The sequence below is a fragment of the Oncorhynchus tshawytscha genome, linkage group LG25 (genome assembly GCF_018296145.1).
Source record: "Oncorhynchus tshawytscha isolate Ot180627B linkage group LG25, Otsh_v2.0, whole genome shotgun sequence".
Classification (NCBI taxonomy): Eukaryota; Metazoa; Chordata; class Actinopteri; order Salmoniformes; family Salmonidae; genus Oncorhynchus; species Oncorhynchus tshawytscha.
In genome coordinates this window covers 9958829-9972607 of record NC_056453.1, presented here as the reverse complement: position 1 = coordinate 9972607, position 13779 = coordinate 9958829, and the positions used below count along the sequence as shown (strand labels likewise).

Sequence of the window (13779 nt, the reverse complement as noted above, 5' to 3'; positions counted from 1 at the left end):
CCTTCATCTACACTGATTGAAGTGGATTGAACAAGCGACATCAATAACAGATCAGCGCTTTCACCTGGATTCACCTGGTCAGTCTATGTCAAGGAAAGAGCGGGTGTTCCTAATGTTTTTTACACTCAGTGTAGTTTTCATCATTAAAAGTCAATCAGTGTATATATATGATATATGATCATGATTTCTAATACAAATTAAATCCGTCAAGCTACGCTACATGTCCATAAGTATGTGGACAACCCTACAAATGAGTGGATTAGGATATTTCAGCCACACCGTTGCTGACAGGTATATAAAATTGAACACACAGCCATGCAATCTTTATAGACAAACATTGGCAGTAGAATGGCCCATATGGCTCAGTAACTTTCAACGTGGCACTGTCATAGGATGCCACCTTTCCAACAAGTCAGTTTGTCAAATTTCTGCCCTACTAGAGTTGACACGGTCAACTGTAAGTGCTGTTATTGTGAAGTGGAAATGTCTCGATGCAACAACGGCTCAGCTGCGAAGTGGTAGGCCGCACAAGCTCACAGAACGGGACCGGCAAGTGCTGAAGCGCATGGTACGTAAGAATCGTCTGTCCTCAGTTGCAATACTCACTACCGGGTTCAAAACTGACTCTGGAAGCAACGTCAACAAAATAACTGTTTGTTGGGAACTTCATGAAGTGGATATCCATGGCCGAGCAGCCGAACACAAGCCTAAGATCACCATGCGCAATGCCAAGCGTTGGCTGGAGTGGTGTAAAGCTCGCCGCCATTGGACTCTAGAGCAGTGGAAATGTGTTCTCTGGCGTGATGAATCACATTTCACCATCTGCCAGTCCGACGGACAAATCTGGGTTTGGCGGATTTCAGCACACCTGCCCGAATGCATAATGCCATCTGTAAAGTTTGGTGGAGGAGGAATAATGTTCTGAGGCTGTTTTTCATGGTTCGGACCTTTGGGATGAATTGGAATGCAGATTGCGAGCCAGGCCTAATCGCCCAACATCAGTGCCCGACCTCACCAAAGCTCTTGTGGCTGAACGTAAGTCCCCGCAGCAATGTTCCAACATCTAGTGGAAAGCCTTCCACTGGAGGCTGTTACATCAGCAAAGGGGGGACCAACTCCATATTAATGTCCATGATTTGGAATGAGATGTCAAACATCTGCTCGTCGAACGTGTCCACATACCTTTGGCCATGTACTGTATGTTATGTGTATTTGAAGGTGTCCTCCATTGATGTTCAATATGCAATTGCCTTGTAAATCCATTAACCTTATACAAGAGGGTAAATAACATTTCCTAAGAGTTGCCATGATTTGACTGTGAGTCATTTTGCAGTGAAGTGACATCTTTCCTGGACTGGGTGTGGACTGATGACTATTTGCACACTTAGAACATTTGAGTTAATAGGGACATGGCTGAAATACCTAGATCATTACCAGCTTTTAAAAAAAGTCTCTTTGAAGACACTGACGTGTGATGTTTGTTTTGTTAGGGGTTTATTGCCCTTGTTGCTGTTAATTGCGTTCCAATGTGAGGGCTGTTCTCTCTGCTCCAGTGCATGATGGTTACAGCTACTAATCTAGATGTAATCTAGGAGTGGTTGCAGCTACCACTGCTGGGAGTACTGTACGGACTGAAACACATCAAACAGCCATCTTCATTAATCCAAAGTCATTGACGTAAAGTTTTGGCTTTGTCCTTTTGGAATAAATCCATTTTCACTGGAGGTTACGTGATGTTGTCCAATTTCACTGTCAGCCATCATAACATGATTAGTCAAATAAATGAGCCGTGCTCTACTCTCAGTTTCTTAGATTGAAAGCTGAGGTCATGAGGTACAGTGGACATGCAGTACAATGGACATGTTAGGCTAAGGTTGTCCGCATAGCTCAACCGTGTGCGACGCAAGAACTGAACTCACTGAGTATCTGTTGTCAATCTTGCCACTGTAGTTGTCTTTGTTTGTGCGCACACACTTGCAGTGCACACTTTTACCTGCTATGAAGATAACATAATGCAGAGGGTTATAAAGAAGTTAGATTCAGTTCATTGCATGGACGTTCATAACCTCTACCAAGGGATGAGATACCCTACCCAGTGGCACGTCCAGCACTTTGGGCTCAGGGGGAAGGACTGGCATGGTTGGCGCCTCAGGTTGGCTCTCTACCGTAGGAGCAGGTCCCTTCACATTCTGTATGTCCAAGAGAGAAATTAGCATCTCTTCATATGCATCGCTAGTCATGTTTAATTTGTTTGCTTGTTTGGCCAGAAATCATCCCCATGTCAAGCAAGTCAGGGCTCTGGGATTTAGTCTACCACTGCAGTAACATTGTGACCTTGACAGAAATAGCCACTGCATCAACATTAATGTCCTACTATGCTGTCATGGCTAATGATTAAACGAACCATGGCCCTACCTTATGAGTGATAGTCAAGCGGTGATCAGCCACGTTCTGCCTGCGCCGCGCTTCCCAGTGCATAGCTGCCATGTTACAGTACACCACCCTGTGGGGAAGGAGTCGGTCTGATCTGGGTAGGCCCATTACCCTGACCTACTGTATGAGTACTCATTACCCTATAATGCAATCCCTTGCAGAGGAAAAAAAAAAAATCTACATCTCATCCCAAAATAAAAACGAGTTTAATCGATTGATTAACTGTTTGTGTAATAACACATAAAGTCATCTGCACTGATGATGTTTGTAGTAACATTTTTAACCTTTCAAAACAGAGACACAACTGTAATATTGACTTTCCTAAGTAAAAAATAATGCACTTGCCAATGAGCTCTGCAAGACAGCAACAACAGGACAGCAGCAACAGCCCTTACTGAATACAGCTCTGACTGCAACCACAACCACATCTGGGCAGATGATATGTTGCTTGGCAACTTTGATTGTGACATCATATGATGATAATGACAATGCAATGATGAAACAAAACTATCTTGTTCAAAGAATTCCATTCCATTATTGCAGCGTGTCTGTCGTGGTTGGTTTTGACACAGGGTGGCGCCAAAGTCTGTCCATACACCGTGTATACCTAGAGGTTTCCTTTCACCGGCTGTCATGTTACTCTAGCACAAAAAGTGCAATTTATTTCATTTTTATAAGTGCATGTCTCGTAATTGACCGAGGTAAAGACAGATTCAGGTTGGAAATTCGACGGATATTCTCCTGTAGTTTTCCTTACGTCCACCAACAGCAGTTAGGGACCGTCAACATAGTGACAAAAAAAAAAATCTAATTTCAATAGCTCTTTAACCATTACTCCTAAAACTTTCAAAACTGGTTCTAGCTAAGCTGATGGCATAGACACATATTGCACACATTTTTTTTTGTCGATTTACACCTCACACTATTTTCAATTATTTATTTCAAGGTTTCTAATTTCAATAGCTCCTTGGTCATGTGACCTACTGACCTCAAACAAGGTTCAGACTGTACACTCAGTGGGTCTACACATTGCACACCCTTTTGTTTGTCCATTTCCTTCTCACACACCTGTCACTCACACACCTACATGTATTCACTTGGGCCTTATCCCTGGGGCATTCCTGACCTCCAGGCAGGCCCCCATTGACCTGGTGACCTCTGACTCCTGCCTACACATTGTACACCCTTTAGTTTGTCCATTTTCATCTCACACGATTTTACATGAATTTTTCAAACATTCAATAGCTCCTTGGTCATGTGACCCTCTCGCAGAACTCCCCAGCTACGGCGCTCGCTGGCCCCACACGTTGTAGGTGGGGAGGTCTATTCTATGCTCGCTAGACTTCAGGTGGAGACTAAACCCATTGGCCCCGCAGTGATTGGGCATTGCATGGATCTGGCTCATGCCCTACAAAGTGGGGAGAGGTATCTCCAGCTTGTCTGGGGAGGGAGGCGTACATCGGATGTGGGTAGTACCATCCACGCCCATTGATTTGCTGCGGAACCATAAAACGGAGGGAAGAAGCCTAGGTTCCCACTGGGCACGGATCAACTTGATGAAATTGAAAGGAGCGTACCCACCTGTCGCGGTCACACTTAAATCACCCCGTTGGGTGACTGTGACCCCCTCATGTCAAAGTGAGGAATATCGATGAAGCGCTGGAAAAGGTGGTTCCTATGCCTCTGTCCCAGAGGGCTGACTGGGCAAGCAAATGTTTGAAAGGGAATGATTATTTTCTGTTACTTCTTCCCGACACCCGGTCGATGTTGCCGCTAGATACTGCAATGGGTATTTGGTTCTCAAGCCTATACGTATTGCGCTGGCGCTTGATGTCGATTGGGTGTAAAAACCCAGTTAAAGCCCGCTGGAGGTTAGTAGCGGAAACAGATGTCCAGTTTGTAAGACAGAAAAGCCTCTGATAATACCACCGGACGTTACTCTAATGGATGCCAATTTGATATCTGACCGTCACATGCTACCCTTTACGGTCGCACTCAAACCACCTTCGGGGAGAGGTGTGAACCCCTCATGTCAAAGTGAGGAAATTCGATGAAGCGGGGGTAAACGGCGGGACATAATTAAGAGTCTCTTGAGGTAGCCCAATACCTCGTCATCTAATTAGTGACACGCATGAATGGATGAACGAGATTCCCACTATCCCTACCTATTATCTAGCGAAACCACAGCCAAGGGAACGGGCTTGACGGAATCAGCGGGGATTGAAGACCCTGTTGAGCTTGACTCTAGTCTGGCATTTGAAGAGATATGAGAGGTGTAGAATAAGTGGGAGACCTCGGTCAATGGTGAAATAATACTACTCTTATTGTTTTTTTACTTACCCAGTGAGGCGGGGAGGTGCTCAGGGGACCGTGGCAGGTGGGGAGTTTGACTGGGGCAGTTCACCTGTCAAACGGTAATGCAGGTGTCCTAAGGCGAGCTCAGGAAGGACAGAAACCTCCCGTGGAGCAGAAGGGCAAAGGCTCGCTTGATCTTGATTTTCAGTATGAATACAGACCCGTGAAAGCGGGGCCTCATGATCCTTCTGAATTTTGGGCTTTTAAGCAGGAGGTGTCAAAAGTTACCACAAGGATAACTGGCTTGTGGCTGCCACGCGTTCCTAGCGACGTCGGCTCTTCCTATCATTGCGAAGCAGAATTCACCAAGCGTTGGATTGTTCACACACTAATAGTGAGCTGGGTTTAGACCATCGTGAGACAGGTTAGTTTTACCCTACTGATGATGTGTTGTTGCAATAGTAATCCTGCTCAGAACGAAAGGAACCACAGGTTCAAACATTTGGTGTATTTGATTGGCTGAGGAGCCAATGGTGCGAAGCTACCATCTGTGGTATTATGACTGAATGCCTCTAACTCAGAATCTCCCCTAAACGTAAGGATACTGTAGCGCTGAGGATCTTCGGGTTGACCTGGGATAGACTGCCTCTTCTGGCAGCTGAGTAGAGCCATTTCGTGACTGGGTTGGGGTGTGGCCAGATGAGTTGCCGCCCCTCTCCTGATGTGCACTGCATGTTTGTGGGGAACCAGGTGCTAAATCCCTCGTAGACGACCTGATTCTGGGTCAGGGTTTCGTACGTAGCAGCGCAGCTTACTCACTGCGGTCTATTGAAAGTCAACCCTCGATCCAAGCTTTTGTTGGGGACATAAGGCGTCTTCCTCCTCCATCCTCCTTCTTTACTTACGGGTTACCAGGTGCACGCAGAAGGGCCAGAGGCCAGACACGGAGTGTGAGAGAGCCCAGGCAGGCGGGTAGAAGGCATAAGACATTGACATTGGCTCTGGATAGATAGGGGGCTAGGTGGTGGTCGCCCATCCGCCTGGGCCGTACTCTGGTGGGACTGTGAGCCAGGTTGGGACTCGCTGTGGAAGTAAAAAGGTCACCAGGTACACGAGGAGGCCTCCCCCAAGGCGGGGGGCACTCAGAGTTCGAGCAGGGGCGGCCGGACTCGAGGGCTGGGGCCAGCACTCAGGCCACGGAGGTTGGAGTGGGGATTCAGTCTGTGAGCAGAAAAAAACAGGTGGGCCACCAGGAGCACAGAGCCTGTCTCGGGTTACCAGGTGCACAGAGTCGGTTTCGAATTACTTGGGGCACAGAGCTTGTTTCGGGTTACCAGGTGCACGTGGTTCCTGACAGCGGGATTATAGACATCTTTGTCACGCTCTGATCTGTTTCACCTGTTTCTGTGATTGTCTCCAGCCCCTCCAAGTGTTGCTTATTTCCCCCAGTGTATTTATCCCTGTGTTTCCTGTCTCTCTGTGCCGGTTCGTCTTGTATGTTTAGTCAAGTCAACCAGCGTGTTTTTCCTGTACTCCTTTTGCTATTCTCCTTTTTCTAGTTTCTAGTTTTCCCGGTTTTGACCCTTGCCTGTTTCTGGACTTTGTACCTGCCTGCCTTGACCACGAGCCTGTCTGCCACTCTGTACCTCCTGGACTGATCTGGTTTTGACCTTTTTGCCTGTCCACGACCATTCTCTTGTCTACCCCTTTGGATTATTCAACATTGTAAGACTCCAACCATCTGCCTCCTGTGTCTGCGTCTGTGTCTCGCCTTGTGCCTTGATAGTCTTAGTAATTCCAGGGAGTAAGCTATACTCTAAGGCCAAGGGAGAGGGGTGTTGACTGGGTAGGGAGAGTAGGTGTGGAGGCCTGGAGGTCTGTAGTTCCAGGGAGTAAGCTATACTCTAAGGCCAAGGGAGAGGGGTGTTGACTGGGTAGGGAGAGTAGGTGTGGAGGCCTGGAGGTCTGTAGTTCCAGGGAGTAAGCTATACTCTAAGGCCAAGGGAGAGGGGTGTTGACTGGGTAGGGAGAGTAGGTGTGGAGGCCTGGAGGTCTGTAGTTCCAGGGAGTAAGCTATAAACTCTCAGGCCCAGGGAGAGGGCGGGCAGGGAGTGTAGGCCTAGATGCCAGGAGTCAGAGGTCACGAGGTCAATGGGGGCCTGCCTGGAGGTCAGGAATGCCCCAGGGATAAGGCCCAAGTGAATACATGTAGGTGTGTGAGTGACAGGTGTGTGAGAAGGAAATGGACAAACAAAAGGGTGTGCAATGTGTAGACCCACTGAGTGTACATTCTGAACCTTGTTTGAGGCCAGTAGGTCACATGACCAAGGAGCTATTGAAATTCGAATGTAAAAAAAGTTTGTACTTTGTTTATTCTCCCTAACTAATTCAACTAGGAATACAAAATGCTGCTCACATCTCCACATGTTTATTAGCTTTGCAAAGCAAATGATTGTGCAAATGTTGTGTGCAATGTTTCCAACATCATAACACTTATTTGGAGTCTGTGGCTCAAGTGGTTTGAAAGCTGAATATCCTTCCAACATCCAACCGGAAACTGTCTATACCTCAGTCACGAATTGTTGGAGCCCCTCTCAGTGGGAATGTCTAAAGAACATACTTGAATTTTCTCATGCAATCTAATATGCAGGCTTACAATTCAACACGGTTTATAGGGATCACTATTTGTCTTTCCAAGCAGTTGTGTACTGTACTACTATGGGAGGGAGAGCACGATTTTAGAAATACTGTAGTTCACATTTGTTCTATCCTGCGACAATAAGGCTGCGTATCCTGACTCCTGCTACATTGTAGCTGCATGCCAGCATCTCACTTTCTGCACACGGAACCATTGACCAACTAGACCAGCAGGGGGAGTATATTATTGAGTGACGTCACCTCGGGTTGTTGTTCTAGAGAGGAGGTCTTGTGCATGCTATTCCATTCCACTCTGCTGCTCATTGCTCCATCCATCGGTGCACGGAGCAGACAGACAGATATTAGCACGCAGAGAAGCAATATTTGGATGTATGGATATATGGATGTATTTGCTGCGCTAGGATGATGCCATTTATGTTCATTCAAGTGGTCTAGAAGGTAAATATAGCACAATAGCTTTTTCAGGTTTAAGATTTTGCACAGATGGTATGGTATTTTACTGCAATGAAATCTGCGTTGTAATGCTATGCACAAGGCTGGTTATTATATAGCAGTGTCATTCCAGTAAGATGTCTCACTCATAGATGGTTATGCATTTTATTTTTGTGCAAATCTGCAGTTTGATCACATATTTAATTCCTCAGAAGGATGCCAGAACTACACTACATAGGCTATATTGTTATATCGGGTGTTCTCATAATTACATAGTTGGGGTGACACTCATCGTTTTTTAACAGCCCATGGGGAAAATATGGGTTGTGTTTATAGTTGTCTTTTTTAACATTTTTTATTTTATTTTTTACAAAAGCCTCACTAAAACAATTGGATTATAATGAATCGCAATCCTATCCCGGGCTTAAACTGCATTCAATGCGCAAATGAATAGATATTCTGTCATTTATATTCAACTTGGATCAATGTGCCCCAAGACAGCCATTGGGGTTTAACTGTCCTAAGAGGATTAGAAAAGACTTGGCAAAAGACAACGAGAACAGCCAACCACCAATTACATGTTGTCAGGCATACCGCTTCATAAAGATTTAAACCCAAACCATAACTGATCTTATTAAATTCAAAATTGAATTGTGCTGTCTGGACATTTTCTATGACTGACAATTAAATTGCCTCGCCTTAGGCTATGACTGTTATGGTTGTGGATTTATTCCAACAAGGAACAACCAATTGGTCTCAATTGTGGCTTTACTATTTGCAATGGAAGTTCATTAGAAATTGCAGTAATTTATTGATCAGTCTGATTAGTAAAGCAATCGTGTCACCGTAGTAGCAATCATTAATGTGTTGTATCCAAGTGTCTGATCACATTTCTTATCTGTGTCATTCGTTTATTATTGTGTAAAAGCACCTCAAGTTGTAGTGATACCTTACAATCTCATTGTCTAGTCTTTAAATAGTACCTCATTGTTTTTGCTTTTTGATAAGGTCCCCAGTCCTGCAACCGTCCAGTGAAGAGGGTGCCAATGCACACCTATTAGAAAGGATTACTGAGCATCTGCCACCTCACCCAAGGAGGTGAGAACATCCCATCACCATGGGGAACCAGCTGACCGAGATAGCCCCCAACACCCCGTTCCTGCAAAACTTCCAGTCCTTGCACGTGGTAGTGATTGGCCTGGACGCGGCTGGCAAAACCTCTCTGCTCTACAGATTGAAGCTCAAGGAGTTTGTCAAGACCATCCCGACCAAGGGCTTTAACACAGAGAAGATCAAGGTAGCGGTGGGCAGCTCGCGGGCCATCACCTTCCAGGTGTGGGATGTAGGGGGCCAGGAGAAGCTGCGGCCCCTGTGGAAGTCGTACACGAGGCGGACCGATGGCATGGTGTTTGTGGTGGACTCCACCGAAACCGAACGTATGGAGGAGGCCAAGGTGGAGCTTCACAAGATCACCCGTACCTCGGAGAACCAGGGGGTGCCCGTCCTGGTGCTGGCCAACAAGCAGGACCTGGCCTCAGCTCTGTCTGTGAGCGAGGTGGAGAAGGTCCTGGCCGTCCATGAACTGAATGCCTCCACCCTGCACCACGTACAGAGCTGCAGCGCCGTGGATGGACAAGGCCTACAACCAGGCCTAGAGAAACTCTACGAGATGATCCTGAAGAGGAAGAAGATGGTGAAACACAACAAACATAGAAAGAGATGAGCCTTGGATTGTCCTGATTTAAAGGGCCATTTGTGACTCTTTGAGCGGCGGTCCTGTCCCTTTAAATAAAAGGGAAGGTTTTTTGCCAACAAAGGACCAATTCCAGATGGCACAGGAGAAATGGATTTGGCCTTTATGTGACATGCAGTATTGATACACCGTCTTTCATACCTTGTATTAGCCACACAGCTGCCCTTTGTATGCAATGAATATGTGATAGCCACGAGAGGCTGTAGCTGCCTATGACATATTTTGTCCCACAAAGTTGGACTCACTTGTTTTACCCTACAACACAGTAGAAATGTGATACCGAACTTTGAACTCTGAACTCCTGTTGGATATGAACAAAGACACACATTTTATATGATATGATGCTAAATCGTATTGATATCAAATGGAATACCATGGCGATTACAGTATTATTTTGGTCACTTTTGAAAGAACAATTCCAAGTACATTCCCCTTATGCCACAGAGTTTCAGTTGGATTCGCAGGCTGTTTTTACAAGTTGTACAATTTTTGTAACACTGAAGAATGAATAAATCAACCCACTGTATTAAATATGTTGCTTTCTTTTGAGACACTATCAAAGTGTAAAGTTAACACATTGTGCATTTTAAAGGGGTCTTAGACATAGAAAGAGTTTAAAGAAGATGTTTTTTTAAATTATTATTTGGCTTTCTTTTGCCATCCTTTAACAGCATAAAGTATCCTCATTTGTTCCCTCAGCAGGAAATGAAAATTGTAGTGTATTCAAGGTTTTAAAAGGCTTCTAAAGTTTGCACTTTCCACTTTAAAATGTAAGACTTCATTTATCATAACAAAAAAATTGACCAACCCACACAAAATGTCCATGAATTAAAATCCACATACTAATTCACATGTCCTGTTACTCCAGGATTATTTTCCTGTTGTGGTCAAACTGTTCAAATGAAGACAGCAGATCTGTAGGCCCTAGACATTGGAATGGGTGTCGTACGCTGCGGCAAAGATACCCTTTCAGCCATGAATCTAATTTGATTCATGCACAAGGCAGAGAGCTACAGTGTATGATGGATAGGTTATTCAAAACGCAAATCCTGCCCTGAGGTGATGTACTGAACTTGACTAGCTTTCCCTTCTGTACTATAGATAGACACAACACAGCTTCTGCTAATGAGAGTCTCACTGCCAGTGCCTGGGCAAAAAGAATGTCCTACTGCAAATCAGCCACCACTGAAAGAGCAACGTTCACCATAATCCCATAGAAAGATGACCTAGTATTACATAAGAGAACAAGAGTTACCGTTGTTTAAGTTGACCTATGCTTTCAAAGAAGACAATTAAAAACAACACGTACAGATAGTACTGAATATTAGTCCAGTGTTTGAGTGATGAAACAACCTACATGTGCTAGCTGTACAGAGCAGGTCTGGATGTGATACATTCATGTGGAATGGCAGCGCTCTCCAGTACGTTCGCCACATTTTGAGTTATATTCATAGTACCTCTTCCACTCTATTCATGGCTGAGTCAGCACATTGGCTATGGAGAGCAGCCTCGGCCCCCAGCCACCAAATCCATGTACTTTGATTTCCACCTCAGCTAGGCTGCCAGCTTGCTTGCAATTGTAAGTCAATCAATTAGTAGTGTGGTTGTGGGCAGAAACAAACAGCTTCAGGGAATAATAAAGATGGGATAGCCGTGGGCTTTGGTGACTATGGCAGAGCTTTAGGACACCTCTTGAGTCAGTAATGAATGTGATTGGTCATTCTATAGATCTGGCTCACCAATATGCATAGTAGGCAAGATTGCATACTTCAAGTATTGAATATTCAAGGATTTGATCAGACATAAGGTGTTCACTTTAGCACCAGGAATATAAATGATATTACTAGTGCTAAAGTGTACACTATTGTGAAACATTTGGATTTAGTGTATTCTCAATTATAAACAGAATAGTGAAAATTAATTATTGGGAGGACTTTAAGGATGATATGAGACAAAGCCATGTTGCTGTAGCAGTCCAGACAGGGATGGCATTTAGGTAGAATGAAACTGACCAGCTACTTGAATGTTTTCTCATAGTGGATAAGACCCAAGACCCCTGTCTGAGAAGTCCAATTAAGAAGAGAAACTACTGTCCCTAAGACCTAGAGCAAACAAACATAAACACTCTTTCCCCTACTATACAGTAGAGATTGTAGTAGGTACAGATACATACTGACTGCCAAATAAATTTATTTTTAATCCAACTACAATTTTGGAATAAGTCCTTGATGAAAAAACAACTACAGCATTTCATATTATTCAGTCCTCACTGCTATTTTGGGACATTTCTATCACCGTCCTCTCCTAAATTTACACTTTAATTTTATTTTTTTTAATCCATTTGTGTTTAAAAAAAAAATCCAGATACTAAGTTATGCAGTGACTAGAGCGTCCCATTGCGCCAGTGTTCCAGCTTGTTCCAGCTTCTATAGAACACTGTACATTAGTCTCTAATGAGATGACTGATAAGGTGTTCCATTATGAACCATCCATTGATATACAGTAGGATACAACAACCTTGTAACAACCTTAGCTGATCATGTTTTGCGACGCAGAGGGACACGCCATTTGGCTGCCAAACAGTCCGGGCCTCTTCACGTTGACACAAACCATAACTGTAACCGGCATGATCTTACACACCAAGTTATTCACTACAATCTGTTCATGAAACATTCTGAGAGGCATTTGTGGATTCCTGACACAGCAGCTGGTAACTGGAATTCATTAGCCTATCCTCGGAAAGGAAGTTGCTAAACTGACATAACAGTATATTCCTTGTCTATGGGAACTCCAATGACTTCAAATGGCAAATATTTCAACGTTGAATGCATAGACATGAACAGGAGAAATTGAGAAATAGGAGAAATGCATGCCTCTTCAAAAAGGTAGCATCATGAGATGATGTCGTCATTATTTGCATGTGTCTGTAAGTTGTTGTTTGTATGTATAAATTTGGTTTTGGACTGTAAAAAATTAGGATATATATAATATAATAATAATATATATATATATATATAGTACCAGTCAAAAGTTTGGACACATCAACTCATTCAAGGGTTTTTATTTATTTTTACTATTTGTAGATAATAGTGAAGATATCAAAACTATGAAATAACACATATGGAATCATGTAGTAACCAAAAAAGTGTTAAACAAGTCAAAATGTATTTTAGATGTTAGATTCTTCAAAGTAGCCACCCTTTGCCTTGGTGACAGCTTTGCACACTCTTGGCATTCTTTCAACCAGCTTCACCTGGAATACTTTTCCAACAGTCTTGAAGGTGTTACCACATATGCTGAACACTTGTTGGCTGATTTTTCCTTCACTCTGCGGTCCAACTCAATTGGGTTGAGGTCGGGTGATTGTGGAGGCCAGATCATCTGATGCAGCACTCCATCACTCTCCTTCTTGATCAAATAGCCCTTACACAGCCTGGAGGTGTGTTGTGTCATTGTCCTGTTGAAAAACAAATAATAGTACCATTAAGTGCAAACCAGATGGGATGGCATATCCTGCGCTGGATCCTGCGCTGGATATAAATATGTTTTCTATCCTTCTACCTTCGTTGGCCAATGCTGGTTCATTGACAGGAGAAACACAAGAGCGGGAGCTTGCGGGATTATGGGAGATTAAGCAGGGGGATCCTAAACTGACAGGTGCATCCCTGAAATCATGTCACGCGCTTCGAAGACCAGCTTATTCAATAACCAGAGGGTTGCCCGTGGTATTCCCCTTTTATCGCCCACCTCGGCCTTACTGTAGTCTCCCCTCAGGTTCACTCGTCATTGTATTGTATTTTGATACTGCATATGGACAGGGTTGTAGAAGTATCAGTATCTCAATGGGACTCCCCTGGGTAAATAACGAATAAACAAATATATTTTCAAGCACAAGGATATGCAGAATTACTCAGCGCAACAAGTCCTGCTTCTAAGCGCAGTTTCCAGACAGCAGTATGTGTTTGGAGACAATATCACGTAAGCTTGAGCACCTCAATGGTATGCAGTATATTATCCAGGGTGTTGTATCAGACAAAGACTGCTGAAGTGCAGAGGAGCCCCTCTTTGGAATGGCAAGAAACTACAACTGGCCCAGACATAAGTATTTATCACCACGGCAACCGTGAGGTACTTACCAATTGATCGGTGACCTGAGAGAGCAGAGGCGGGGGTTTAAATTGCTTTTGTGGTTGGAAGTCCAAATTGTC

At 44.2% G+C, this 13779-nt stretch overlaps 1 protein-coding gene across 1 annotated transcript; it reads left to right on the top strand.

Moving 5' to 3' along the window:
• The first annotated feature begins 7631 nt into the window (after nucleotides 1-7631).
• On the top strand, nucleotides 7632-10096 carry LOC112224169 (ADP-ribosylation factor-like protein 4D). Its single transcript, XM_024387533.2, has 2 exons — nucleotides 7632-7824; nucleotides 8827-10096. Exon 2 carries the CDS (start codon nucleotides 8936-8938, stop codon nucleotides 9539-9541), a length of 606 nt encoding a protein of 201 aa, XP_024243301.1. The 5' UTR covers nucleotides 7632-7824; nucleotides 8827-8935; the 3' UTR covers nucleotides 9542-10096.
• Nucleotides 10097-13779: the final 3683 nt, after the last annotated feature.

What these genes read in the sequence shown, in the direction of transcription:
- LOC112224169 (XM_024387533.2), top strand. Translation starts at nt 8,936, where the DNA reads ATGGGGAACCAGCTGACCGAGATAGCCCCCAACACCCCGTTCCTGCAA.